The 27,726-nt window shown below is 52.9% G+C and overlaps 1 protein-coding gene across 1 annotated transcript in view; it reads right to left on the minus strand.

Annotated features, from left to right (window-relative positions):
• Nucleotides 1-3,182: 3,182 nt before the first annotated feature.
• The window catches only part of KSR1 (kinase suppressor of ras 1), a gene marked incomplete at both ends in the record, with an annotated part of 45,297 nt that continues 20,753 nt past the window's right edge, over nt 3,183-27,726 (minus strand). Inside the window, 19 exons of the mRNA XM_080356991.1 lie at nt 3,183-3,261; nt 5,498-5,631; nt 5,949-6,084; nt 6,313-6,444; nt 6,880-7,013; nt 7,191-7,287; nt 7,909-8,288; nt 8,673-8,718; nt 9,330-9,384; nt 10,078-10,119; nt 11,059-11,227; nt 11,659-11,765; nt 11,871-11,932; nt 12,495-12,578; nt 12,681-12,741; nt 14,002-14,006; nt 14,475-14,931; nt 15,272-15,419; nt 23,181-23,321. Coding sequence (XP_080213117.1) covers nt 3,183-3,261; nt 5,498-5,631; nt 5,949-6,084; nt 6,313-6,444; nt 6,880-7,013; nt 7,191-7,287; nt 7,909-8,288; nt 8,673-8,718; nt 9,330-9,384; nt 10,078-10,119; nt 11,059-11,227; nt 11,659-11,765; nt 11,871-11,932; nt 12,495-12,578; nt 12,681-12,741; nt 14,002-14,006; nt 14,475-14,931; nt 15,272-15,419; nt 23,181-23,321 — 2,469 coding nt within the window. The remainder of the gene's footprint in view (nt 3,262-5,497; nt 5,632-5,948; nt 6,085-6,312; nt 6,445-6,879; nt 7,014-7,190; nt 7,288-7,908; nt 8,289-8,672; nt 8,719-9,329; nt 9,385-10,077; nt 10,120-11,058; nt 11,228-11,658; nt 11,766-11,870; nt 11,933-12,494; nt 12,579-12,680; nt 12,742-14,001; nt 14,007-14,474; nt 14,932-15,271; nt 15,420-23,180; nt 23,322-27,726) is intronic.

The raw sequence follows: 27,726 nt of genomic DNA on the forward strand, positions 1-27,726 counted from the left end.
TGATCATACTAAAAAGGCTTACGGTGAGATTTTCTTGTCATCCTTGTCTCCAGGAGCTGGAATCTGATGAAAGAGGAGCTGAGTCTCCAACCTGAACAGAGCCGTGTATTGCAGTGTGTGTCATGTGTGCCTCAGGACAGCCTTAGATAGAAGATAAGGATGCAGTACAGATGGAGGAGTGTGGACAGTGACGGCAGAACAGGAGCAATCAGACAGCAGGTACAAGGACAGAGAGGCCGGTCCTGATGGGCACCCAGCGTGTAACCCCGAGCGTCAGTGCAGACTGCGCTCAACTGGGGTTTTAGCCTTTTGGCTTTTTGGGGTGGAGGGGAAATGAAACAAGGCAATTGCACTTTCTATGAAGAAAGTTCGCAATAAGCCCAGGGCTCACTGAGTCCTGAGCTTCCAATGAGCCCAACAAAAGTAGCAAACAGAAGAACTAAGTTCCGTGCTCATCCGTGCCAATATGCTCCGTGTGCTGCACAACCCGCTCTCTCTGCACATGAAGGTGAATTCCCTGGCCAGGATTTTCCTTGTGCCTCGGGAGTCTTTTCAAAGTAATCACTTCTAAGTAACTTCTATTAACTTAAGCTCCTTCCTTGAGGGAAAGGAGGTTGTGGGTGGGACAGAGGAGCAGGTCCTGCCCAGCTGAGCTGCGCTGGGTGAGCGCGGGGCCCCTGGGGCTGCCCAGGTGACGGGGTGATGAGGGGCAGCTGAGCGGGCAGCAGGAGCTCTGCAGCAGGAGCTCTGCAGCAGGGCTGCGGGGAGCCGGAGCAGTTCGGGAGCAGTTCAGGAGGAGTTCAGGTAGGGGAGAGGCTTTATTTTAGATTATTTTTTCATGGCAATGATGTGTTATAGTTGTGCAAAGCGGTTCTCCTCTCTGAAGGTGTCTTCTGAAACGCGGGGGGACCTGCCGGGCCCAGAGCGCGGCTGGGCCTGGGCGGGGAACCTGCTCGTGGCAGTTTGGCCACAGGTAGATGGAGGGGAAAAAGGTGAAACCACAATTGTGTAACGTTTGCTTTATCCAGAGCAAAGATTTATTCACTGAAAAGATTCCTACACATCCAGAGTTCCGGTAGCATAGAGTGCCCTCTTTTCTTTTCTCTTCTTTGTTTTTTTTTTGCTGGTTGCATAAACTAATACAGAAACTGTTGTTAATACTAACAATTTTTAATTAATTTAATAGCAATTCTGGAAGACACTCAGTTGATAGAAAATATAAAAAAAAATTTGTTACTGTACAAAGTTTACATCACATTTGAAAAGAAAACGTGTCCATTTTCACCGTGTTACAGACTCCATTTACATTCAGTACTGACGTGTGGCTTTTGTAGCAGCATCGTCCAGCCAGCGCCGCCCCGGGCACAGCGCGGCGGCTCCTCCGCCCGTCCCGCACCAGCCGCTGCCACCACCCCCGGAGACGGGCGCGTGTCCCCTCCGGCGCGTGTCCCCTCCGGCGCGCCGCTGCCGGGGGTTTGCTTCCAAGAGCAGTTTATGGCTGTTGAGCCCAAACCCAAGGTCGGGTTGAATTAGAATCCCAAATGTCACTGCTAAGGGCAGGTTTTGAAGCCCCTCGTGCCCCCAGCAGCGTTCCGCACCAGGGATGGAGGGTCCAGCCCTGCCTCTGAGCTGGGAAAACGGGTGATCACTTGTTGGCTGGTTGTTGGTTTGTAAAATGACTTTGTTTTAATCTGGCTGGCTGTCCGTCTCCTAGCCAGTCATTTGATTAGAAAAAAAATAGGGAATATATTGCTTTCCCAGCACGGTTCTTGCACGTTTGCGCAGCAAGGAAACTGTGTATTTGTGAGCTGGGTGACTGGTTCCACACTGCAAGTTTTGGGCATCCCGGCGTTCAGGACCCGTGTGTTTGGAGGGTGAGGAGCAGCCCCGGCGGCTGCTCCGGCTGCAGCTTGTGCAGCTCTGCAGGGCGAGACCCGCAGGGCGGCCCGTGGAGGGTTTGGCCGATGAGTTCGTCATGTTTTGGGTGCAAAGCAGCACATTTCTCCCCACTTTAGGCTTGTGTTGTGCTGTTGTTACTTAAAAAGTATTTGCTGGGAAAGCAACTTCTGCTGAAAACCGCTGACACAAAATTATCGAGAACAGAGGCAAGTCCTGAAGGACCCGAGTGGTGCGGGTTAAACACACAGTGTACGGAGGGGCTTTAAGTGCTCTGCAGAGCTGGAGGAGAGGAAGGTCACAGCAGCACCGCGGTGCCACGCCAGGCTGCTGCCGAACCCGCGGGACAGAGCTCAGCGCTCCCGGCACAGCCCGGGACGCTGGAACATTCTGCTGCTGCAGAAATGAAACCGGGTGACTTCCAGAGAGCCCTAATGAACTATCTCAGCAATATGAAGAGTGTCTGTGTTGGTTTTTCCCTTGTCCTGCCCTCCTTGCAGCTCTGGAAATGTCTTTTCTTCTACAAGTGAGATGGTGATTGGGGCAGGAAGAGTCAAATCTGGTTGGTCACTGTTTTATTTCCAGAAATGCTGCTTGTTTAAGGGACTAGAACTTGTGCCTGAAACTTCAGGAGAAGAATCAGGCCCCATGTGCAGCACTGTAATAAGTCATGGTTTGATTTTTATAAAGGGCTGCACGCCTTGAGCTTCCTGCAGGATTGTATGAGAACAAGTGGCTTTTATTGCGAGTTCTGCGTGGAAGAGTGCTCGAGTCTGTAACAGAGACACAGCCACGTGCTCAGAAACCCTCCGGCAGTAGATTTGTACTCAGAGCAACCTGCCAGAACAAACCCCAGAGCTCGGTTTGGGCAAATCACGATGCAATAGATGGATTTTTACCTCAATGAAAGGACAACTCGATCTGGAGCCCCAGCCCTGGTACCAGAGGCATCGGCCGCTCTGAAACGGGCCAGTTCCCCTTCTCGGGCCGACAACGCTGCACGGCGGCGGGCGCAGGGCGCTCCTGGTCACCACACGGGAACTGGGATGGTTCTTTTTCTCAGTGCTATTGGAGAATGGCTGTAGTTCAACTTGATTCACTGTTTATTATGCTTAAAAAAATATAGTTCACACAGAAGTATCATGTAAACATTGTTTAAAGAACCGCTGGTGCCCGGGCGGAATCCAGAGCTCGGAGCGCCGCGGGCCGTGAGCTGCGCCCGTTCCGGAGCCGTCGGACGCGGTGTGTACTGGGCAGACCGCTTAGCACAAGAACTACACCCCAGGCTAGATCTTTTGGTTGCTGGGTTCCAGGATTCCCAAGCCAAACCTTTCAAAACGCAGGACAACTTTGCTACTGTTAATGCTGAAAAGAGTGGGAGGGAGAGGAGAAGGGAGGGAAAAGAGTTACTTAGTTTTTCTCACAAAGCTACAGTCCTATAAAAGGAACTAAACTGGGTTGGATTCTGATCTCATACAACTTCAGATCACCCAGAAAAGAGGCTTAAGTAATTCAGCAGCAAACACTTGAGCTTATCTATGGTAACCTCATCAATAGAAACATACAGCGCAAATCTGATTTGCCTATGGTTGGAGAAACAAGAGGTTTTCGTAGGTACCTACGGTGGGCAGGGGCCCAGCGCTTGTTTTCAGCAGGCACTTGGTTTCCTTGAAGTCCAAGGGAAGGAAAAAATGACTTACAGGATTTTCTTCATAAGACAAAGGGGTGTTTTGACAAGGTACGTCAATTGACTAAAAAACAGCCCCCCAAGAAAACCAAACCCATTTGCTCCTCGTTATAGACTGTAGCAAGTGCGTAAAGATGTTTTTTCCTTCACCCTAAAGCTGTTAACATAGTTTGACACTTTTCACCCCAAAACGCCGTCCCACACGCGCGGGGCAGCCTGGGAACGTGAGCACGAACGTGGGGCCCGTCCTCCCTGCGGGCAGCACAGCCCTCGCTGGCGCTTGGCTCTCGGTTCCGCTGTCCCTTTCCTCTCCCCTCCAAAACAAGATCGTTCTCAAAATCATGAACTGCTAAAGAATGAAAAAAGACCTTTTCTACAAAGGCACATTTGCTGTGGTACCTACAAGTCCAGAAAACCCCTAGTGTTAAGTCAGACATGGTGCTAAGTAGGAGACGTAAACAGAGGCAAATAATGACATTGAAAGCGGGAGATGTGCACGGGAGGAGCAGCTCTCGCGCTCCTCTTCTCTCCCCCGGCGCCGTCACGAGCCCAGCTGGCGGTTCTGGCCCCGCGGCGCCGCAGGGCCGGGCAGCGGCGCCAGCAGAGCCAGGACTGTCCTCGTCCCGGCAGCCACGACGGCCGGGCTGGCGCTTGCGGTGCCGGCACAACCTGGGGCGGCAGCCCCGGACCTGCGGGGCTCAGCAGAGCCCGGACACCGCAGGACACCCAGCACCCGTTAGTCGAGCGACCGGGAGCCCCTGCCTGGAGGGGCTGCAGCCTCAGAGGTGACCGGGGTGAAAGGCCGTGTTGTTAGACAGTGACTTCTTGCAGACAGGAGTTGTTATTCAAGCTAACAGCCCACGCCAAGCGGAAAAGGCAGAAAATGAGATCTCGGGTAAAGTGTTGATTATGTCCGTGGGTTAATTTCGTGGTTTGTTTTTGCTTTTTAAAATAGAAGGTGATTGTCCAAGTTGCCGGTTAGGATACAACACATGGAAGCATGCAAGGTGGAGCCCGTTATTGCACCAGTAGCTACAACCTACAAAGAAATATGAGAGGGAAGGGAAAAAGACACCGTGAGAGTTAGTTTTCAGTTATTTAAAGCAAGCCCTTGAGAATTACGTATTATAAAGCTGACACCAGAATAAAGCGCGGGGTTAGTGCGAGGTTTCTCAGCGGTGTGACCGGGGGTTTGGCCGTGCGCGGGGTTCTGAAGCTGAGCAGGTCTGGCTGCAGGGCCGCCAGCGCCCCGAACGCAGCACGGGGCAGGGAGGAACAACCCAGCTGCCCGCGTTTCCTGCTCCACCAGCACCAATTCAGCTGTCAATGCCGATCGTTAATACTGACATTAAAGTACTTCTCCCCTGTTCAATGCTTTGAGCAGAGAAAAAGTACCAGTGCGTACACAAATTGACAGGAGCCACTTGTGCGGGTGAAGGGGATGTCAGTCCGTCTATCCAGGGACAAATAATTAGGGCAGCACCCACACATCGTTCTGCAGGTCCACAAGCTGTTCCAGAATAGCTCCCTATGGAAACACTAATCCAAAATAATCCCTTGGCAAATTGCTCTGGAATGGAGCATTCTCAGAACCGGCTGCCCAGACGGGAAGCGGAACCTGCAGTTCCGTCAGGGCCAACGCGGTGTGACCGTCCGCACGGGAGCGCGCAGAGCCGGGCTGCTGGAGAGGGAGCTGCTGAACGAGGGGGTGGATATGTCATAAAGTAGGATGTTAATGGGCTGAAGCATGCAGGTTTAATTGTATAATTCCTGGTGACCGGGCAAGCAGCGCAGCACACGGGTCCTGCCCCGTCAGAGGCCGGGCAGCCCCCAGGAGGGCAAAACAAAGCACAGAAACGATCAGTTAGCGAATTCCGAGTGGCACAAATGTTCTTAACAGCAGCAAATACTCACTCAGCAGACTTCCAGAAATGCCCGGGGTGGGAGAGCCGCCGGTTCAGTTTTGGCAGTTTCTCAAGCATGTCCATGAGGACGGTGAAGCTGGGTCTGTCACTGCGATCGAACGACCAGCACGCTGACAGAATTTCCTGCAGGGGAAACCGCATTCAGCTCACGGCTCAGCTGTGCAGACCAAGCAAGTGACCAAGCTCTGCGACCGCAGGAGGCCAGCGGAGCTCCCACGGGCATCCGACATCGCTGCCGTCACGCACTGTACCGCAGGCCCGGGGACGGCCGCTCCTACACAACCGCTACGTGCAGAGGCTCAGTGTCTAACCCGCTGTACGCTGTTCTCTCTCCAGACATTTAGGGTTATAATCAGAGTAAAAGAAATCTCCTCTTTACGCAGTTCCCTCCTTTCCTGATCAATAGCTCTACAGAAGGATTCCTGCAGCTGGGTACTTACATTGACTTCCTTCCCCAAGCTGACAGTCGCCAGCACTTGTTTCACGCCCTCGCCGCTGCCGATCTGCCAGATGAGCGCCTCCGCGGGCTGGTTCTTGAAGGGCCATTCTCTTGCCTGCAGCTCATACCACACAGTCCTGCAACAACAGACAGGTTGAGCCTCTGCCCGCTCTCCAGAGACAGAGCCCCCGACACTCTGCCGCCCCCCGAGCTCTGGGCTTGTGCAGCACGTCCCGACACCTCCCGCCCCGACTTCTGTGGCAGGTGAGAACAACCCGTCCCGGCTGGAATCCCGCGCCTGGAGCAGCAGCGCGCGCGGGGCTCGGCTCTGGAGCCGCCTCCCTGGGCCAGCGCGTTCCTCTCACCCAAAGGCATAAATATCGGCAGCTTTGGAGAAAGGCAGCTTGTCCTCGTCCTTCCCCGGCGCCATCTCACGGACAATCTCGGGGGCCAGGTAGCACAGCCAGTCGTGGGGCAGCTTCAGTTCATTCTCCCTCCTGGATGCAAAAGAAAGTGGTGCTGAAGCGCTGCTGCTTCACGCGGCGGCAGCGCGGGGCCGATCCGTGCTCAGCCTGCTGCTGGGACTTCATTCACTCTAATGCTTTTGCTGACATTTCCTTTCTCATTTTCTGGCCATACTAAAAAATACACGTGTCAGCCCAACCCTCCAGCTCACTCTTGGGCTTAAAGTTTTGTTAGTTCCGAGTCTTACTCCACACAGAACTTCCTAGCAATGTGCTACCAAACCTGCAGAAAGAACTCTGCTAAAAAAAAAAGGCAAAAAAAAGAAAAAGTGCATATTCCAAAAACGTGTGTTTGTACTAAAGCAACCGACATCGCTCACTTGTACCGGGTAATGCAGCAAAATGTCTCCCTGTTTGATTATTATTTGTCATTCTAGAAGTGGAGCAAACCCTGAAGCCTCCGCTTACCTTCCTTCCTGAACCACACCCGAAATTCCAAATAATCCAAAGTCCGTGATCACAACCTTCCCGTTGTCATAGAAAACATTCTTGGCTTTCAGATCCTTATGTACGATCCCCTTGGCGTGCAGATACCCCATGCCCTGGGAAACAGAGGCAGAGCTGGAAACGGCCGCTTGTTGTTCCCGCGCCCCTAACTCTGGGCGTGCTTTGCTTTCCAACACCCGTTTCATCCCGCTATATAGAGAATCAATTGCACGTGAGGACACAGCGCGGGCTCCGCGCTGCCCAGGACGCCATGTCTCGTTAACACCACGCACCTTAATGATCTCCTGCGCTATCTGCCTGGTTTTGTTAATATCCAGGGATATCTTGGGGTCCCGTACAAACGAGTGGAGCGTCCTTCCTTTGCAGAAGCTACAGGAAAGAAGAACAACAACCCTTAAAAGGTCTTTAAAATACAGGAGGAAAATCAAAATGTGGCACTGGCTGCTCAGCTGCTTTATCACGCTGATGGCCTCATCCTGCTTCCAGCGCTGGGAAACACCCTTTGGAAGCAGCGCAGGGACCCGCCGTGTTCCCACGTGTGGGGCCCAGACATGCAGCAGAGCTGCTGCTCCCGCGCACTTGGGGACCTGTGGCCGACGCCGACACGGTTCCCCAGAGCCCCGTTCGTTCGGTTCCCCAGCCCGAGCCCCGGCCGCGGCTGCTCCTGCTCACCGCTGCAGAGAACCGCACACTTCTCTTTATTGCCACTTGGCTGATGACACAGGAACAGCCCGTTCCTATTTTTTTTTCCTCCTGCTTTTTGAATTTTACTATTTAAGAATTAAAAAATAAAAAGAAAATTGCCAAAAAATATATGTTCCCTAAAAGGAGCCAGCCCTAGAATCCCAAACTCTGGTAACACAGACTGCAGTCATGTCTGCCACCTCCTGACTACACTGAGAGGTTTCTTTTCAGATATTAGAACTAAATATGATCTCAATGTTATATTATATATAGATTTAAAAAAATCCTAAGACGCTCTGCCCATACCTGGTGATGATCGCCAGGTGAGGCGGGTTCATGCACGCTCCCATAAAAAGGACGACGTTCTCGTGCCGGGTCTGCCTGTAGTTCATCACCTCCTTTTTGAAGAGCTTGAGGTGGTCCTGGTTGTTGCCGTCGATCTCCAGCAGCCGGATGGCCACCTCCCCGTGCCAGCGGCCCTTGTACACCTTCCCCCAGCGGCCCTGCCCGATGGGCTCCCCCAGCTCCACCTGCTCGAAGGGGATGTCCCACTCCTGCAGGTACACGCTGGTCTGGCTGGGTTTGCGGTAAATCATCCCTTGCAAGTGTGGCCGCCTGTTTGGCAAATCTTCCACCTCATCCTCATCATCTTCAGGTTCTGATTTATTAGCCTCTGGTTCTTCCACCTGTTCACAAACAGAGAAGGGACAATGAGCCGGGGTGCCCCGGGAGGGCCGGCAGCAGCGGCTGCGCTGGCGAGCGCCCGGGCTCGCTGTGCACGTCTGACCAAGCTCCTGGACCGTAAAACGACTGTGCCGACCGAGCAAACCAGAAATGGGAACAGTGTCATCTCAGCCTGATCAGAAAAGGTTAAGTGCTCACAAGTACCTCATTGTTTCAGCCTAGCTCCAGAAACCACGAGTTTTGAGCTGAGATTTGTGCAGTGCAGAGTTCAGTGGAGCCCAGGCGAGGCACTGTCGCCTGCACCCAGAACTACAGGGCCACGACTTTTTATTGCACTTTCAACACAACATTTCTGACTGTACAGAACAGCAAAGCAGAAAACCCACCTCTGCTTCACAGTCAACTCCATCCGCGTCCGGCTGCTGATCGGCACTAACGAGAGAAGAGAGGACCACCATGAAAATGACGTTTGCATATCCACGTGTGCCGTTAGCGGAGTGTAAGGAACCAACAGAGAACAGATCCCGATATCATTAGAGTAGATCAGAGAAAAACACAATGACTGCTCCACCTAACAGACAAGGGCTTTCTAATCTTTGGCAACTGAGGGACAAAGGCGTTGAGTGATCTTCAGCTCTTAAGTATTCGGCATTGATCTGGGGAGCGGTGGCATTATTGCAACGACGCTCCTGCTCCTACCCTGAAGCGCCTACGCGAGGAGCCGCCGCGGGAGCTGGCGACACCGGCCCGGCGCGCGCCCGCCGCTCAGACCCCTGCGGAGGTGTTCGCGGCAGCTCTTTTCACCGTAGAGCTCCGTAACTCGTTTCATCTGTCCTTTCTGACCCGGGGAACGCACACATCACTGTAACTCAGGATCAAAGGTGTTGACTTCTTCCTGTCCCATTTAAAGTACCCCACGCAGCTTTATCAGATGGGGATGACCAAGCCGATCCCGGCAGCTCTCAGGCCGTGGTGCTTTCGCACTGACCGCAAGGTTATTGGGTAAACACTGTGCAAATAAACCAATTTAAAGCTGTACTTACTTAGTGTCTGCAGCTGGTTCCGGAGGATGTGCTGTTTGTGCAGGACTGGGAATTTCTAGGAAAGCAGAAACATTTATGATACACATTTTATTCTTCAATCTCTTAGAGTGTAAGCTTGAAGACTGCAATAGTGATTATTTGCTTCTTACTCTGGAATTATAAAGTAAACTTGGCCACAGACCAGATGATCTTATACTCCTGTTCATTTAAAACTATGCTCATGGTTCCTCGTCCTCGCTGTCCGGCCCCAGCCCAGCCCGGCCACCTGTTCCTCTGTCACGACTTTCAAGGTCAGTCCTTGTCACCGACCTGCTCACATGCCTTCAGGTTGCCTTGGACAACCCGAAACACTTAAATCCTCACAGAACCGGGAAGTTTAAATTAGTCTGTACTGCAGGTCATGTATTCCCACTACACTCAGCCTGTCCAGTGTCCCCGGGAAATGCAGCTTGGAGCGCAAATCCTTCCACAATTCAGAGTAAACCTCTGTCCCTGGCAGCCCAGCGCAGCCGCGCTCACCCTGCGGAGCTGCTGAACATTCAATGTTTCACCTTGGGAGCTAAATCCTGGCACTACCTCATCTTAGGAGAGAGGCCTGAATTATGTAATGAGGCAAGAGAAAGTTTGAATTGGTTCAGATTCTGTTTTTTTAAGCAGAATTATTGTTCTTGCGCAGCATGCAAAAGTTTACAAACAAGTTACTTTTGGGCAGCAGCAACCGGTTAGTAGATTTAAAACAATCACTCACCTGGGAAGATAAATTGTTGTCTATGCTGAATGTAGTAGGCAGCTTTTTGGTTTAAAAAAAGGACAGCAAAAAAATGACCAGGAGAAAGAACAAACAAACAGAGAACAAAACCAGGTTAGAGGATGGTCAGGAAGTGCCCCGTGTGCATTCAATGAATTAGTCTCAACGCGCTGCTGGGAAACAGATTAGTAGATTATGAGCCTGGTGCAGGCGGGTGCCAGCGCATGCACTGGGGGAGCCTGCGGCAGCTGACACCAAGCGGCCGGCAGTCCCGGAACCGCACGTCTGATCAACCCACAGTCCAGGAACCGCATGTCTGATCAACCAACAGTCCCGGAACCGCACGTCTGATCAACACATAGTCCAAGAACCGCACGTCTGATCAACCGGCAGTCCGGGAACCGCACGTCTGATCAACCAACGGTCCGGGAACCGCACGTCTGATCTGCCAACTTCAGTAAAGCTGCACATTTGGGTCCTTAATCCGTGCAGTACAGAGGGTACGTTCTTCTCCAACACACATGTATGTCAGGGGTTTAAAAATGGGTGTTGTTTGCTGGTTGTCTTCTAGGAGGGACTGGTGAGGTCATTCAGCCCAGATCTGTTTGCAGGTTTTGCTCTGATTTTGCTCTCCTTACTCAGGATTTAAAGGCACCGGTGACCCAGCACCGCAGGCGCCGTACATTGCACACCAGGGGAAAAGGGACGAAACACATTATGATTTTTGTTTTTTGTCCTTTTTGGAAAAGGAGAAAATATAAAGATCAAAAGACTTAGGAAAGGGGCCAGCACTCCTCAACGTCTCCTGCAAAGGTGTCTTGTCAATACCACTTACAGATGTTAAGGACAGACCATTTTCTTTGATTGGGTAACAAGATTTGCCTTCACACTTTGATTGAAACCTGCAACTACCTACAAAGTCGTCGTCTCCCTGGCTGGCACAGAGGCCTCCTGAGCTGGGGCTGGCAAAGCTGCCCTTACCTGGGAAGTTAAACCGCCCGTCCCGCGGGCCCATAGGAGACGGGTTTGGGGGGGGAGTTGCGCTGGGAGGGTTGGAAGACTGGAAAGGAGCTGGAGAAGACGGCGTAGAGGAGGTGGTGGAAGAAGGATTACTGCTGGAGTCCAGGTGATTTATTGCTGGCGGATGCTCCTGCAGAGCAAGGAAAGTCACTTGTGGTAAAACAAGAAACAGGAGGAATTCCCGCGGATGCCTCCAGAGCGGCAGAGGGAGGAAAGCTGTCCCCAGCGGCAGCGCAGTGCTGGAGAGCAGCCGGCAGCGCAGTGCCATTCCCAGCGGCAGCGCAGTGCCGTCCCCAGCCGGCAGCGCAGCGCCGTCCCCAGCGGCAGCGCAGCGCCGTTCCCAGCCGGCAGCGCAGCGCCGTTCCCAGCCGGCAGCGCAGCGCCGTCCCCAGCGGCAGCGCAGTGCCGTTCCCAGCCGGCAGCGCAGTGCCGTTCCCAGCCGGCAGCGCAGCGCCGTCCCCAGCGGCAGCGCAGTGCCGTCCCCAGCCGGCAGCACAGTGCCGTCCCCAGCGGCAGCGCAGTGAGCTCCGCTCAGCACACACAGACTCCAGCCACACCTACCTTTTTAGTTAGTGCTTTGGGAAGGGTTCCAAACTGGGGTTCTGTTGGTCTGTCCACTGGGTTATTGATATCAGAAGGGACAGACTCTGTTCTTCTTATTTTTGCTACTGAAAAAACAGGTTGAAGGGAGAAGAAAGCTTTAATCAGACTTTTTGTTCTTGTGATACCATCAATTACATTGAAATACCAAGGATTTGTAGAAAATCACTTACTGGGAAGGAAGGATATTCTACAAGCAGGTGCCTCTTTAGTACACTTGTTGTGACATTTTAATCTGAAAGGGAAATATTACATGTTAAATAGCGACTTGTTCTTTCCCAAAAAGAGGAAGCCTACCCTTAATTTGTAATTCTTATGCTAATGTCAGAGGGAGTTCTGAACACTCGGGCCCCAGAGCAGCAGCATTCATCTGAAGAATGCTATGATGTGTGTCATTAGGCTAATGAAAGCCATATACATATCTTAGCATCTGATTTATTTTCAGTGTCGTTACCTTCCCTGACTGCAGCGACAGTGAAGCACTAACAGCCCAGCGCTCTGAACTAACCAGCCACGCGGAGAAGGAAAAGCTAAAAGCCTCGCTGCTGTTCGGGGTCCAGCTCCCGCTACGAGATCCGCCCACGAGCAGCTGGGAAGCCTGTGGTGGGAACTCAACGTGGTTCATCCGCGTGCCAGCGTTGCGGGTACGAGCTGCGCCCACGCGCCCTTTGCCGCCTCAGAAGCTGGCTGGAAAACGGCGCCGCCGCTGCGAGCGCGTGGCAGCGGGAGATGGATTATGGCAAACGCTATGAATCACATCCAAGTTCTTCCGAGAGAGACCATCGCTGTGCGCTCACCTGCAGTACTTACACTTCACCCCGAACATCATGCTTTTCTGACAGACTTGGCAAATCTGGGATAACCAAGACTTGGTAGAGAACCTAAGCAGAGACAGGAGGGGAAAGACGTGAACTGGTGACTGAAGGAGGCGGATCCGGAGCCCGTCCCGGAGCCGTCGGGGCTGCCCCGTGCATCCCGCTCACCTGTGGGTGACGGCCAGCCCAAAGTCTCTTCGTACCGTTTGGGGGGATCCCTGGGAGAGCTCTGGTGAGAACAAAGGGAGGGTTAGAGAGCGTCCCTCCCCGGTGCCGTACAGTGCGGACAGAGCCAAAGCCATCGCCGCCACACAGCACTAGTGGCTGTGGCACTGCTGACGGCACAGCTGGGACGGCTCTGCCTTCTGCTGGGACGCTACCACATCCTGCTCGCTTATTTGTGTTCATATGGAAACATCTGTTTATCAGTGTAAGATGAGATTTGGTGGCAGGCTCATAATTCTCCCATCTTCCTGCCAAATCACTACGTTTTACATTTAGGGATTACAGAAGTCCATCTGATCAGGTCTAGGCCGTTCTTAAAGTGGAAAGCCAGACTTTACTCCCAATTGGTTTACCACAAATACTGTCACCCAGTTTTCATGCAGCGTCACTAGACTTCAGAACACGCTTTTACACTGAAAATTACTATCTCCGTTTTATAGACAGGGCCAGTGCGACCCAGCAGAATAAAAAGATTCGTGGGAGATGGCTGAACTTGCCGCTACGGAGACTCAGATTTCAAACCCCGGTCCAAATACTCTCAAATACCAAGAATTTGGCACATTTCCTGCATTCAGTCTACAGCCACATTGCAGAGCTGGGGCACGGCCCAGCAGGGCTGCCACCGCGCACAGGAGCCCGGCTCTTCCTTGGCCCTAGAGGGCACCAGCCGCTTTTCTATCGCTATCCCAGCTCTGACAGGCGGCTGTGGCCTCCGAGGTCCTGGACTAGGCTGGGATGACTAGTTGCTTTTCCCAGGAGCATCTGCTGTGCCAAACGCACAGTCATCTGAGCTGATCAGAACGCGACTGTCCGGACGCCGTCAGCATCGGCCACCGCGGCCAGACCCTTCCTGACCAGCACTGACGAGTGTAACGAGGTTTGGAACTGAATGAGACTCACCAGAGCCCACAGCACAGGCTTGAGAACAGACAATGTGACTGTCTGCACAGAAACACCAACATTCTTCTGCCCTGGTTAAATTTATCCTAATACCGTTTTATTTTTTGCATAAATTCTATCGCTCTCCACAGAGAAATGCTCAGATTTCTGCCCGCATTTTCATTTTACAATTTTCTTTCTATACTTTTTCATTCCTGAAAGTCATTCCTGGGATTTTTGTTTTAAGGGGCATTACGTATATGTGTGGTGCTACAATGTCCTCATTGGGACTTTTATACTTTACAAAAGGATGTCAGACAGGTGACAAGGACACGTTCTTCCCTCTGAGCAATGAAGCGAGGACGGCCCTGTACGAATGTCTTACCGAACCTAGAGAGAAAGAAAAACCAAAACGCTGTTTTAGACGTTCGTATCGTGTGACAGGACAGCTGCAAGAGAAGGGTTCTAAAGCTGGTGCTGGCTGCTGGCAAACATCCTCAGATACAAACAGAACAAGACCCAGCCACTCGAACTGTGAGGAACATCTGAGGACAGAAAAGAATGACAGTATATGGAACTGGCTAGGGGATGCTTCAGAAAAACTGGTTGGGGCCCCTGAAGAGCAGCAGCCGTCCCGACATCCCCGGCAGGGGCGATTCCAAATAAATGCAAATGCATTTCAAGTAAAGTGCACTATTAAGAACAGGTTTTCTAGTTATCTTAGAATGTCCCACTGATACAGACGCCAGTGAAAGCACGAGGAGGCAACAGGCACCCGCTGTCCGAGTCAGAACCGGGCCCTGACGCCCCTCGGTACCAGCGCAGCCCCTGGCCTGGGGAGGGAAGGGTCTTGCTTACTTTACTGGAGGAACTTCGTCGATCCTGTTTCCCAGCTGTGATTCGTGGGACTTGCTCCTGGTGAGGGCCGGGAAGTTGGGGAGCAGCTGGAAAACCTTGCGGCAGGGGGGAGGAGGAGTCCGGGGGGGCTTCAGCTTGTGCCGCCGCTTGGCTTGAGGAGTGGATGGCGGGGTGACGGTGACGCTGTGCGGGGGCCGGGGGGTCAACCTGCCGCTGTGCGCGGAGAACGCAAAGGGGTCCAGGAGGTTTTCTGCATAGATGGAAGGTCCGTGAGCGGGGGCAGGAGAGTCTGTGGCTGCGGCGCCGCAGCGCGGCTGGGGGCTGCTGCCGCGGGGGGGCACGGCAGCGGGGGCGCCCGGGGACGCCGAGGGGCAGGGCGGCTCTGCCGCGGTGCTCGAGCTGCTCTCCCGCCGCGCCTCAGCAAGATTCACCAGCACGTCGTCCTTTAACTCCCCTCCTGCTCAACAACAAAAAGAAAGAGAAAAGCCAATGTATATACGTGTACCACGTCGTGCCGCTCCAGGCTCTAAGGGGTTTATTCTCCCAGCGTTGCGCCTGGCCAAGGTGTAAGTCTTGTTTCTCCTACCCTGACCCCCATCAGCTAAAGTAACCTTAAAAACCAGAACGGCAGTAACCACCCTCCTTTCCTATCTGTAGCTATAGTAGCTCCAAGGCTAAAATCAGGTCTCACGTTCTAAGATGGGCTTAACCTGACCCTGGTTACAGGATATCCCCAAAGCAAGTCTCGAGGGTTTGTGCGGATGATTCTACAGGGCAGGGAGCAGGGGCGCCCGTACCGGACTCGGTCGCCTTGCGCAGGCAGCTCAGCGCCCCGTTGAGCCGCGAACACTCCTCGTCTCGGGCCCCGCAGCGCTTCAGCGTCTCCTTCACCTTGGACTCGTTCATTTCCAGTAAGGCATCTAAGGTTAGCTCCTCCGGTATTCTCTGCACACAAACAGGATGATACATGGTTCTGAATCCACAGATATAAATACGGGTGTCACCCGGCGCGCTGTAAATAGCAGCACTGTCTCAGCGCCTGCTCTGACTCATGGTTCGCTCATTTTGGCCACGTCTGTCCGGGCTGGCGGGGTCGGCACCGGCCCTGCGGGGGCCCCGGCCCGTGCCCCGGTGTCCGTGTCACCGGCGTGTTCCACGGGATTGCGGTCGGGTTAGAGCTGATGGAAACACTCTCCTCCCCTCGTGGAAATCTTTCACTTGATATTTTTGAAAAGTTACTAATGAAGGCTTAACTTTTTCATTAAAACGGCAGTCAGAAACAAACCAGCCTAAAACCTGAAAAGATGTCCGATAAAGATGTCTGGCTTCTCAGCAGGGAAATGAAAAGTAAAAACAGTGAGGAAAATGACCTATTTTGTTAAACAAAACTAAATGTTTTGACAAAGAGATGGTGAGCTCAAGCAACCTGTCCCTTGTTAGGGAACCAGCCTGACCACGTCACGCTTGGAAAGGTATCTGTGCAGAGCCCCTCGGTGTCTTAGTGCAGCGAAGCCCAGGCGCTCAGGTTCAGATCACGCACAAGAGATCCCAGGGAGTGCAGAGCACGAACTGACCTGGCACCTCCTGACACGGAACCGAGGGGGTTCCTGCTCCTCCCCATTCCAAGTGTTCGGTGTGAGTCCACAGCAGTTGTGGTTAATGAACAAAACCAGGATATTTAGCCCAGATACCCAGGAATTTCCCTGAAGGTTTTGCCTAAACAAACCTCGGTGCTGCCTGCGCCACAGTGAGCTCACACATTGCACAATATTTGGCCTCTTTCCTGAGGTTTCAGCTCCTGGAATCGTGCTGTATAAAAGGGTTTCAACTGCTATTTGAAGGGGAAACGCAAAAGTGTGTCTCACTGTTTGGAAACAAAAAGCTTGAAAGCCTCTAGAATAATGAACCCCACTTCCGACTAGAAATGCAATTGGAATGTGGCTGGATGTCCCTCAGCCATCGCACCTTTCTGCACCCAGATCGTGCCCTGCGCCCTGACGCGGCACTTGGACTGCGGCACTTGGACTGCGGCACTTGGACTGCGGCAGCGGCAGCAGCGGCCCCGGCGCGGGGCTGGGGGTCACAGTGCCAACTGTTGGAACTTGCATGGAGCAAAGAAAAAGAATCAATTAAGAGAGGGCAGAAGTCTAAGAAACGCATCCCGCGTCTTCTGTCACGTGCCCTGAACCAGATGAAACAAACCACAGCTGGCTCAAGGACAGGCCAAGAGTTTAAATGATCAGCAAACACAAAGCAGGTCCGCAACAGAGCCAAGTTCAGTGACGTCTGCGTGAACTGTCTTGTTCTGCTGTAATTAATCAGCAGAATAACAAAGCACAGCTATTCCACCTGACACTGGGTGTTATTTTTCATTTTTGTGCACACCCGCACCATCAAGACGCAGGAGTAAGACCGTCCCAAAACCCTGTTCTTGAATGATTCCACACGGATAAAACGCAGGAGGCGCAAAGGCAGTGGAAACACAGTGTAACATCTGCTCTCCTGGACTCCTAACCTGAGATCACACTCCAAAGGACAAGAACCCCAGGGGTTCAGGTCACCTGAGCCAAACCCGGAACGGATGTCACAACCGCAGTGTCCCAGCACGAGCCCGGGGCAGGTTCGCTCCCGCAGAGCCCGGCCCGCGGTGCCGATAACGACCGTTACGCAGCGCCCCCGGCTCCTCCCGCCGCAGCAGCAGCTCACACAGCAGCATCTTTGTTCAGCGGTGTCACAAGGGCGGCTCTGGACCAGGACATCGGCCTCGCGGTGACACAACAGCTGTAAAAGGGACAGTGACCGGGGAACAGCCACGGGGCGGGTGGCAGCGCAGGGCGGACGCGAGGATGACCGTGTGCCCTGCAGCGTGCAAGGGGATGCGTCCCCGTGGAGCGCAAGGGAAAGCCAACGTCTCCTGTGAAAACACTTGGTCCATGTTTCACTTTTACGCAGCCTTGGAGTAAGCGGGATTACTGCGATGTTCTTGAGCTACCCTGACGCATTTCCTGCCCCCAGCCCAGCTGCCGCAGCCCCTGTTTTAGGCAGCGGCGCCATTCCAGATCCCACTATAAGCCACCAAGTCACGCCACCTGGTATCACCTCACCTCCCCATCCTTCGCACCACAGAAATGTAACCAGTAACTCATTAGAGCTATTAGCAAGTCAATCAGTAAAGTGGCAGAGACCCAGATCTCCTCGGGAAAGCAAAGCCGGTGCCGTGTCCAGCAGCCGGGCTGCAGTCGGGTTCTCTTCTGTCCGTCCTTTCCAAGGAGGGCCGAGGTCAGTGGGTACCTGTGGGAGTCAGTCCGAAGATGGACCCGTCAGTCCTCAGTGGAGTAAGAAAAGGGCTGTTAGGCCTCAGGACTGACAAAACTTAGTCTATACACTGAGTGTGTGCTTCCATTCCTGTCAGTGAGGCAGAACTGACCGTGTGAGCGCACCCGGCTCAGTGTGTGAGGTGCAGCCGGCTCAGCCCCCGCCGCGGCCCGGCCTGCGCCCCAGCTCCCGTGCCCCCTTCTGCTCCACAGTTTAATTTTAGAAAGGCAGAACAGCAAGTTGTAGGAAAGTATAAGTACAGAAAAGGAGATTACATTTTAACAATCCCAATGACCTTGAGCTGGGAGAGCTCAGACTTGGTGAACCTGCTGCCAGCCCCCATGACACCCGACAGAAGAAATAAGCCGTGGGGGGCGGGGAGGGAGGGGAAGTAAGAGGCTTTCTCTAAACAGCCACTCGTGCTACACATATGTGGTGGCTTAATATAAAACTGGTCAACCTGATCCCTGCGAGACCAGCCTGACGTGGTGTATGTGTGTTAGCCCCGCCAGCGCGGTGGTGACGGGGGTCACTGGATCAGACGGCTCCTACCGCGGCTGGAGCTCCCCAGCTCAGCACCCGCCCTGCGGGCCAGACCCTTCTGCACCCGCTTCCTCATGGCTGCTGCGGCTTCAAAATAACGCAGCTTTTAAAAAGTGCATCTCAAAAAGAAATGCAGCCCAAAGGCCCGCACTGGGGCCACGCTAAGGACCACCGCCCTGGGCACAGCTCGCCTTGCGTACCGACGGGTATTCACACACAACTCTAACAATAAGGTCAGATTAAAAAAGGAGCAGGAGAAAGAACCTGCTTTCAATTTTCGGTACCTCAAAACTGCCACCAACAGTCAAGGCCTTACCCACCACACATCGCTCAGCAGAAGGGATGCTAAAAAGCCCAAACCAGAAATTTTTCCTCTCTATTACAGATAAGAGGACATTTCCACAAAGCCTTCCTGCCATCAGCCATCGGCACTCTGCACTTCGTGGGACATGTTTAAATAAGAGAAGAGTAAACCAGAGTGCATCCAAGAAGCCATTCAAAGGTTAGTCACAATTAGTCTGGGTGAAGAGTTCACAATAACGTAAAAAGGTCTTTAATCTTGTCTGGTGTCCAACTTAAATCCCTGAAACATGACAAAAATGCCAGTATCTAGCACAGCGGATGGGTTATTTTTGGTAAAGATTTCTCCCTGCAGATAAGCCTATGGCGCTAATGCTGCTGCTCTCTGCCCCTGGGCCGGCGGGCACGGCCGCTCTTGCCGCAGCCGGGCAGCCCAACGGCCCCTCGTAAACCAGCACGTTCCCTCCCAACCACCCTCCCGTAAAGCTGCAGATGCAAGAAAGCCCATTACACAAGGTGCTTAAATTCCCACTGATAGCTCTAAGCAAAGCGTGTAAGGATGCTCTTAAGAACATCTTGTGCCGGCTAGTTGTTATTTTGCTCTGGTTTTCTGGCATCCAGTGAAGAACGTACTGAAAAATTGTTGTACTGTTAAATTTCTGGAGATTTTACGGTCATCCTGCTGTCCACCGGGACCCTCCCGGTCTGTTCCTGGAGACATGCCGTACAAAAGACGAGGGGGTGCAGCTGTGGAAAGCCCATAGGCGTGGGCAGCTCTGCCCCTTCTGCGCCCCAGCCCACACCTAAACCCGCGCTCCTGCACCCGCTCGCCAGCGGATCTGCTGCCAGCTGGGCCCGTCCACGCCGCACGCCCCTCCGCTTGGGCTCAGCCCAACGCCCACGCCGCCCCCTCTGCAGATCTGCACGGGGACAGGACACTGCGCAGTCCCTACTGAGGGCACCAGCCCCTCTGCGCCACTCCCCGGCGCCCAGCGCTGCCCGCGCTCCACTGCCCACAGCACAGCCGGTCTTGGGCATAAAAGCTAAATGGGGAATGAGACAAGTTTCACAAGCAGACGGGAGGTATTAAAATATACATATATACACACATCAGGAGTCAGGTACCTTCCTCAAATGGAAGGGGTGTAAAGCACAGGCCTGTGGCACCTGCTCCCACGGCCTGTGGTGGCGACGCTCTGCCACCGCGGCCGCGCCGGGCAGGGGGCGGTGGGCTCTAAAAACAGCCTCCCGGGCGTGATTGACTGGAACCCCTGCAGCGCGGGGAGCAGGGCTGGCTCTGACACGTTCCAGAAGATGATGACTGTGTTCTTAAGTTACTTTTTAAGATGGTGACAAGTTCTATGTGGCAACAAATACAATAATGATGTTTCTGGGAAGAACGACAGTAAAGGCAAAGAGGAATTTTCCTGTGCTAAAGAAGATAAGCCAATGGAGATTTTTAACCCATTTTTTCTGGTAGACGAGCCTCAAGCCCAGAACCCAGTAAGTACCAAGAGCCGTCTCCCGTCAGCCCAGGACAGTGCTCAGCTCACAGCGCCTGCTCCTCCTTCTCCCCCAGCTCCCGACTGCAGCTCTTGGGGGGGCAGGACAATCCGCCCAAGAGCACTACCGAGCTGACGGATGTCGTGTGTCTATGGTTCCTTGTCCTGCCTCTTGTAGTTCTTAGTTCAGGTATCTCTTTCCCTAGTTTCAGCCCACAATACTTAACCATTTATGCATCACTTACAGTATTAAACTCCATGTACACAGTGCTAATCGATCTCTAGGATTCCGTGCCAGCAACAAGGGCTCCAGCATTTCCTAGAAAAACACTTCTAAAGAAAGTTCCAGCACAGCGCCAGCCCAGCTCCAGAGCAGAGCCCGCTCCACACTAGCCACCTCTGCTGGGATCAAAATCTGTCTGGCAACTGATTAGAGGAACAATAACAAAGAAACAGAAAAGGCACCACTTGGGGTGGGGGTTCAAAGTTTCCTCACCCCTCGGAATTGCGTGTTCGCGGAGAGCAAACAGGATCCCGAATGCAGTCATGCTCAGCACCTACCTCCAGCTCCGCCAGCTCCGCGCACCACAGCCCCCTCACGCTGCGCAGCACCACCGGCTGGCTCCCGTCCACGCTCGCGGGAGCTTTCGCTGCTGCCCAGCGCCATAAACAGTGCATCGTTGTTACTGTAATCTCTCCCAGAACTAAAGGATTTTACAAGCAGTCATTATTCTTGTTTTAAATATAGGTTTTCAAAGAAAGAAAGGATCCTGACAAGACAGCAATTGTAACAGCAAGAGCTTTCAAGCTTCACAACGTCTAGAGCAAGTCACTGAGCAAAAATAGTGTCCACTCCGGACTAGAGGAGTCAGCAGATATTCTAAATTCGAGCCGGTGCTCTATTTCTGACGAGGAGCCTGGAGCTGCTGTCCCTCCCTGCGTGGCAGCTTTATTTGGGAGAGGACTGGGGAGAGAGGGGAGGGGAAGAGAGAGAGAAAAAGAGCATTGTTCCGCTAACCCAGCTAACGAACTGCTCGCAATTAGGCTGTTTTTCAAAGGTGTTATGTCACAGATTAGCAGAGTCTTGGTGCTCCCTCCAGCAGCACTGGAAATGCCCCCAACGCTCTCCAGCTCTTCGCACCTTCTCCAACCAGCCTCCAAGCCCCAGGAGAGCGGCCCGTGCCGGCGTGAACACACATCACAACTCTGCAGGGCTGCTGCTTCTGTGTAGCATGTTTTGGACGCATTGAGAAGGAACCCCAGTATGGCTGTTCCAGGTTTACAGTGAGCTAACAGTGTCCTGGAGATGGAACATCACTCCCCAGCGCATGTTGTCTGACAGCCATGGAACCAGATGGGACTCGAGCGTCCCCGCTGCCACTGTCTGACCCGCTCACCATCCCTGCCAGGGCTCCCAAATCGCCCCGCATGTCACAGGCAGTGAGCACTATGGGAAAACATTATGTATTTCCTAATAACTAACCTATCAAAGCTCCTTCTGTCAGAGAGTTCCATCCTGAAAGCGTACAGCTGCACCGCGGTTCGCATGCTGTGTAAAATCCGAGCAGCAGCAGGAATGAGCCCATGGTACCTGTAACAGTTCTAACAGACAACGCGTCCCCTGCACTGTGCGGGTGTCTGTGCCACAAGCATCAACAGGGGCTGCGCTGCTATTTGCTAAGCAGTGAAATAACAGGACACACACACACAAATGTCACTCCAAGAGCAGAGCAGCAGGTTTATTAGCCCAGCTATTTCCATTTCCCCGGATTACAGCCTGTTCCAACGTGCCCACTCAAAAACAATTTGAATGACCCTATCCTGTGCAGCTACTCTAAATGCTGCAGAAGCTGCCCGCAGCTGCGTGACATAGGAGCGGAACTTCTAAAAAACACCCATACATTCAGAATCACAGAGGAATTTAAATGCTTTGTACACCTCATATTTCTGTCCCAGAGAACAGAGGGAATATAGCTCATTACACCGGTCACTGACTGGGAGGGCAGCAAGAGAGCATGAATCAAATAATCAGCTGTCGGAGTATGTTCTTACTGCCTCAGACCGAACCCGAGCTCGTCCGCCCCTGTGGTGACACCACCCGGGGCAGCGCCCGCTCGCTGCTGCTGCGCCCGCTGGACGTGCAGCGCCCCCGCCTCCTCCTGCCCCCGCGCCGCCGCACCGAGGGTTTGAAAAGAGCTACAAAGACATTCTTCTAGGCTCAGGCAATTCCAGTAACCTTAGAAACCAACAATGGTTGTGAGCCCGGCAGTTTGGCCACAGCAACCACTTTTCTGTTCTCCTGTCACTGCTGCACCTTCAGCTGCGCCACCCAAAGCCCGCGGGGCTGACGGCAGCATCCAGCACCGCGTTCACCATAAATAGTAGTCAATAAAAGGAACAACTTGGTCCTCAACCCATTCCAGCCCAGTCTGCCCAGCTGCATCAGGAGCCGTGGTCTGCAAGTGTGAACAGCTGACGCCGACCACCGCGGCCCGCCACAGCAGTTCTTCATTCCATTCTTTGACACCGATGCCATGCGCTTTGGGGTCGGTTTGAAGCAGAGACGCTGCCCGAGGGGCAGGGAGGGGTGTGTACAAAATGCACAAATCTCTCTTGTTTCTGAGCACGGACTCCCGCCCAGCCGAAATCCAGATCCAAACGCACGTGCCCGCCACCGGGTGCAGCCTGCTGGGCCGTGCGGCCCGTGTGCGGCGTGGGGCTCCGCGAGTCTGGGACAGACACCGAAACTCTGACCCCTTTTGTTAGTCTAAGTTTAGATGGACACAGGGCTACTGGCTATTTTTGGATCTTCGCTAATTTATAATTGTGGCGTGTATGCTTTTAGAAGTAAGAAAACTCCAGGCTGCAGCAACTCAACACGTCTGTCCATTTGTTGGATATGTCAGTGCACAAAATTGTAACTCTTGGTCTCTTTTTGGCCAGTACTGGACCCAGACTATAGTACAGTACGGTATTATTATCTAAAAGTAAGTGCTGAAGTTACGGTGTCGGGCCGGGTCTGTGCGGAGTGCCGTCCTCCCCTTACCTGCACAACCTCCTTCCTCACGTTGACGATGTCCAGCCAGTCGTGGAACCTCGGGTAGCTGTTGAGCTCTGCGGTGCGGTCGGTCAGGGGCACGCTCAGCTTGCACTGCCGCTGCCTGTGGATGTAGTCGATCAGCTTCACCTGCGGGATCCAGAAAAGACACGTTAAGTGCCATGGGATCTGTCGTCATCTTCCTGGGCAATGTTCCTGCAGAACCCAGCACCCGGGAAAGCAGCAGGACCGTCTGCGCAGCGGTTGGAACGTGGTCCGGCCAGCAGGACAGGCCCACGGGGAAGAGGGGCAGCTCGGCTCAGACCGTCGTCCCCTGTTTAGTGTAGGACCTCTCGTCAGGCCAGATTTATTTTCCTGGAAGAAGGAGGAGATAGCAGCACACTCTCTAAAGCCAGAGCTCCACGCTTAGTTATATGTAACACTAATTAGATGCAAATGCCTTAAAGTAGCACATGACCCAGCATTAAAGCAGGGAGCTGCAGGCACCGACAGCAGCAAGAAAAAGTGTGGAAAGCTGTTCCGAAAACCATGGTGGAAGGCAAGGTGGACTTAGCATCTATTTATAAACTAAAAATCACAAGCAAAAGAAATTACACCAAAAAAGTACAGCCCCGCGTGACCCTGTTACAACGGGCAGTGTCACAAGGACAGCACGCTGCTCCGGCGGTGCAGCCACTGCTCTCGTGTTCCCCACACAGCTCCCGTTTCCACGTCCCACCAAAGCACCGCGCTCGGTGGGACCCGGCGGCCCCGCTGCAGCTCCGAGCCAGCACCCGCGTCCCCGTGTGCACCGCGCGGCTCTGCCCCCACTGCCCACGCTCCCCGCAGCGCCGCCCTGACCGCCTCGGCACTGCTTAACAATGGACGGGTTCAAACGTTTCCACTCGCCAAGCCTCATCCGCAGCACAAACTCCTGAAGGGATGCTGCCGGAACGTGCTCTCTGCAGCACTGATTTCAGTGTCAAATCTTGGTTCTTCATTGGGATATAACACAAATGTAACTCTCAAACATGGAAAAGCAGTCTGACAGCACAGATCTGAGCGTCTTAGATTGCCCAGTCTGGTTTTCCCATGATAATTCCTTCACATTGACTCTTCGAGTCCAAATCTGTTTTCCCCTAGTCCTATAAATAGTGTATTTGCATTCTCTTCCCACCCTACGTGCACCACGCTTCTCCCCTAGGATGAATTTCATTCTGTTATTTCCTGCCCAGACTTCTAACTAAACTGCATGGTTTGGCTTTAATAGCCGAGCTGTTGCAAAACCCTCTTCTGAGAATATAATAAAACTTCTGGATTCAGTGACGCACATAAAAACCCACAAACAACATGCAGGTCTCCAACCACAAACGAGACGGAGAGATAAAGCCAACAGCAACCTATTCAGTGCCTGCTGCCCAACGGCACATCCTCCTCGCGGCAAACGGCGCAGCCGCGGCAGACACAACGCCGCTCGGGGAAGAACAGGAGCAGGCAGGGACCGGGGCAGCACGGCTGGGACACGGGACATGCGCACGGGACACCCGACACGTGCACAGGACACGCGCACGGGACACCCGCACACCTGGCAAGGTAGGGCCCTGGATGCACATTCACCTCCTCCTTCGAGCACTTTTAAAATGAATATCCCTTTGCAGCATATGTGAAAATCCATTTACAACAAACCTGCCGTGCTTGTAGTTCTTTATTTATTTATACGAAGTAAAGAGCAGCTCTCTCGAGATACAAGCCCGCCCGTACAAAGAGACCCAAGTCTCGAGGTACAAGTCCACCCCACCCACGGGCTCCAGCCAGCCGCTGCAGTCAAACGCCCGCGAACAGAGACAGACGCGCACAGTCCTCCAGCTGCGCGCCGGCAGATGTGGCACGAGGAAGCAACGGCGTCTGCAGAACCAGCTCACGGACACCCGGTGCAGAATTCAGAGTCCCTGGCAAGCAAGGAGACATCACAAGCACGATTTGGAAGAATTCATGACTCAAACTGCAGCCCAAATATTCCTGACCTCTGGCTAATTTATCAGAAATCACATTCTGACTTGTCAGAGAATGTTATTAGTTATGGTCCCTAGCCAAAGAAACTAAGTTTCATGCATCTGGGGCAAACTGTCTCTCAGCTTCTTGTCAATTATGTGTCATTCGTGTTTAGGAAAGTGGCCTCTCGTTCCAGCAGTCACTAACATCTTAAACCTATTGCAGTTCTTGCACTTGGCCAAAGCCCAGTCGGTCAGAACTTGGTGCAACTGATGCAAATAAACTGATCCTTCCGAATATCAAGAGTTGGAGACCAAGTTTGGTTCAGGCTCACATTTCATAACCAAATGCCATGTTTTCAAATTTTCACAAAACTTATAATGCCCACAACTCTCCTGATGACTTGAAACTTCCCAATGTTTAGAAGAGGTTTTCTTGCAATACTCAAAACAAACAATTGCCATTATTTAATCAACAAATCAAGCGCATGTTCAAAAGCAAATCATTTCTCCTGTCCCAGGAGATGAAATCTCAGAGTCTGGCAGCATTCAAAGAGATGATAAATATGAGCTCACACCAATACTTCCCAGCCTACAACCACTTACCGCCTTGCAGTTTAACAAGCCAGTGGCTGAAGTTTTCAAAGGATCAGATCAATGTATGACCCAGCTCTTGGATGTGGCCAAGAGAAACGCGAATCATCGCTCTTCCTTCAGACAGAAATTAATCAGGAAGGAACTGCCCCGCTAACCTGCGCAGCCCAGGGCCGGGGGCTCCGCGGCTGCGGGAGCGGACGCTGCCCGGCCGGCCCGGCCCCGCTGCAGCAGGTTCTGCGTTACCACCTCCCGAAATATGGGACAGACCTCCCGAAACACGGGACAGGCCTCCCGAACTCACAGCTTATCCGCAGGGACCGGTTCCTCCTGCAGCAGGTTCTGCATTGCCACCTTCTGAAATGCAGGACAAACTTACAGTTTATCTGCAGGGACACTGGGGAAAGTGAGATGAGTCGTTTTAAGGCATTCAGTGAAAGTGGATTCACTTGACACCTTTAGCTGACTCTTGTCTATTTTCCCCAGTGCCATTATACACACAGACCCTGAGCCACACCAAGAAAAAGCCTTAAGCAACCTGAGCCCTGAAGAGAACGCAGAAAGTTCAGAATGTGACTTGCCAATCTGCCTCTGAAGTCATGCTCTGCAACCATGTGAGAGACCGATAGAGATCTCAACAACCGCCCGGAGACCAGCAGCAACGGGTGTACTTCAGGGCACTTTCTTCAAAGTCATCTGAGTTAAAAAGGAAAAATGAAGATGCAACTGAACTGATCCAGGCAAAGGAAAGAGAAAAGGTGCGAGTGAGTTGACCCATGCAAAGGAAAGAAGTAGTGTTGCATTTTTATAGCAAGCTATCTAGGGTGCGAGGCCACTCGCTCTGAGGGGTGGAAGCTGAGAGCTGGGCAGAGCCTGTGATGTGCAGGCGCTCGGCAGCGCTCCGACACACAAAGAGCCAACGAAACGCAGCAGGACGAAGTGCCTGCCAGAGGAGACAAGAGTAAGGCCAAAGAATCATTGCACAGAAGCAGTGCTGAGGTTTTCCTGGCCTGTCCTGCGCAGAGCCGGGGCAGATGGACGGAGGATCACAAGACACAGCTCCTGTCCCGGCTGTGCCGGGAGCCGTGGACACAGGACTCCGTTCAGCAGCCGACCCGCTGCGCCCCGGCTGTCTGCACTGGTACCAGCCGACCACAGCATCACCGGCAGCAGCTCAGGTCTCACCAAATCCTCACTCCCCTCTGTGTGCAGAGCACTAGCTTGTCACACTATAGGTATAAAGATGCCTTATAACAATGTGGACGCTTCCAGTTCCGATATAGGGAAAACAATGTCTGTTTTCGCCTGGTTTAAAACCAAATCTGCATGGTGAAACGGAGAGAGTGGGTCTGTACCCTTGTAACATGACATATGTTCATTCCACAGTGAAAACTCATCCAAACCTGTTCATGGAACATTTCGTTCGACCACACAGAAAACCATCCTTCCCATCTGTGCTTCCACCAGAACACTCGGATGGTGCAGAATTCAGCTGGAGTCTCATAATCTCACCAACTTCAGAGCTGCCTTGAATCCAGCACAGAATCCAAACAGCTCTTGTCAAGGCACGCACACCAGCTGCACAGGAGCAAAGTGCACCATGCAAAGTGAGACAAAAAGATGCAAAAAACATTTCATGGAATTATTTGTATCCTAAAAAATGAGGTCACTCAATTTCTCACCCATATGGTTTTGCCCTCAGAAACAACAGAGCTGAATCCACCAAAGGGTGATATTTCAACATGTATCTTCACCAGCCACATAACGGCAAGGCCAAAGGAGCAGATTAAACATTACGAAGAAATATTTGGAAGCAGATTCATTCGTTTGAGATGGTATCTGAGAAGAGGAGCCCACATACGTGTCAGACACTGACTTGCAACGTGTGGAACTGACACTGACTGCACCTCCTTCCTCGGCCGCTTCCTACCCTGCTCTCCTTTGGTTATACAAGTGCAACCAAAGCTCTG

The sequence above is a fragment of the Nesoenas mayeri genome (genome assembly GCF_963082525.1).
Source record: "Nesoenas mayeri genome assembly, chromosome: 20".
Lineage (NCBI taxonomy): Eukaryota > Metazoa > Chordata > Aves > Columbiformes > Columbidae > Nesoenas > Nesoenas mayeri.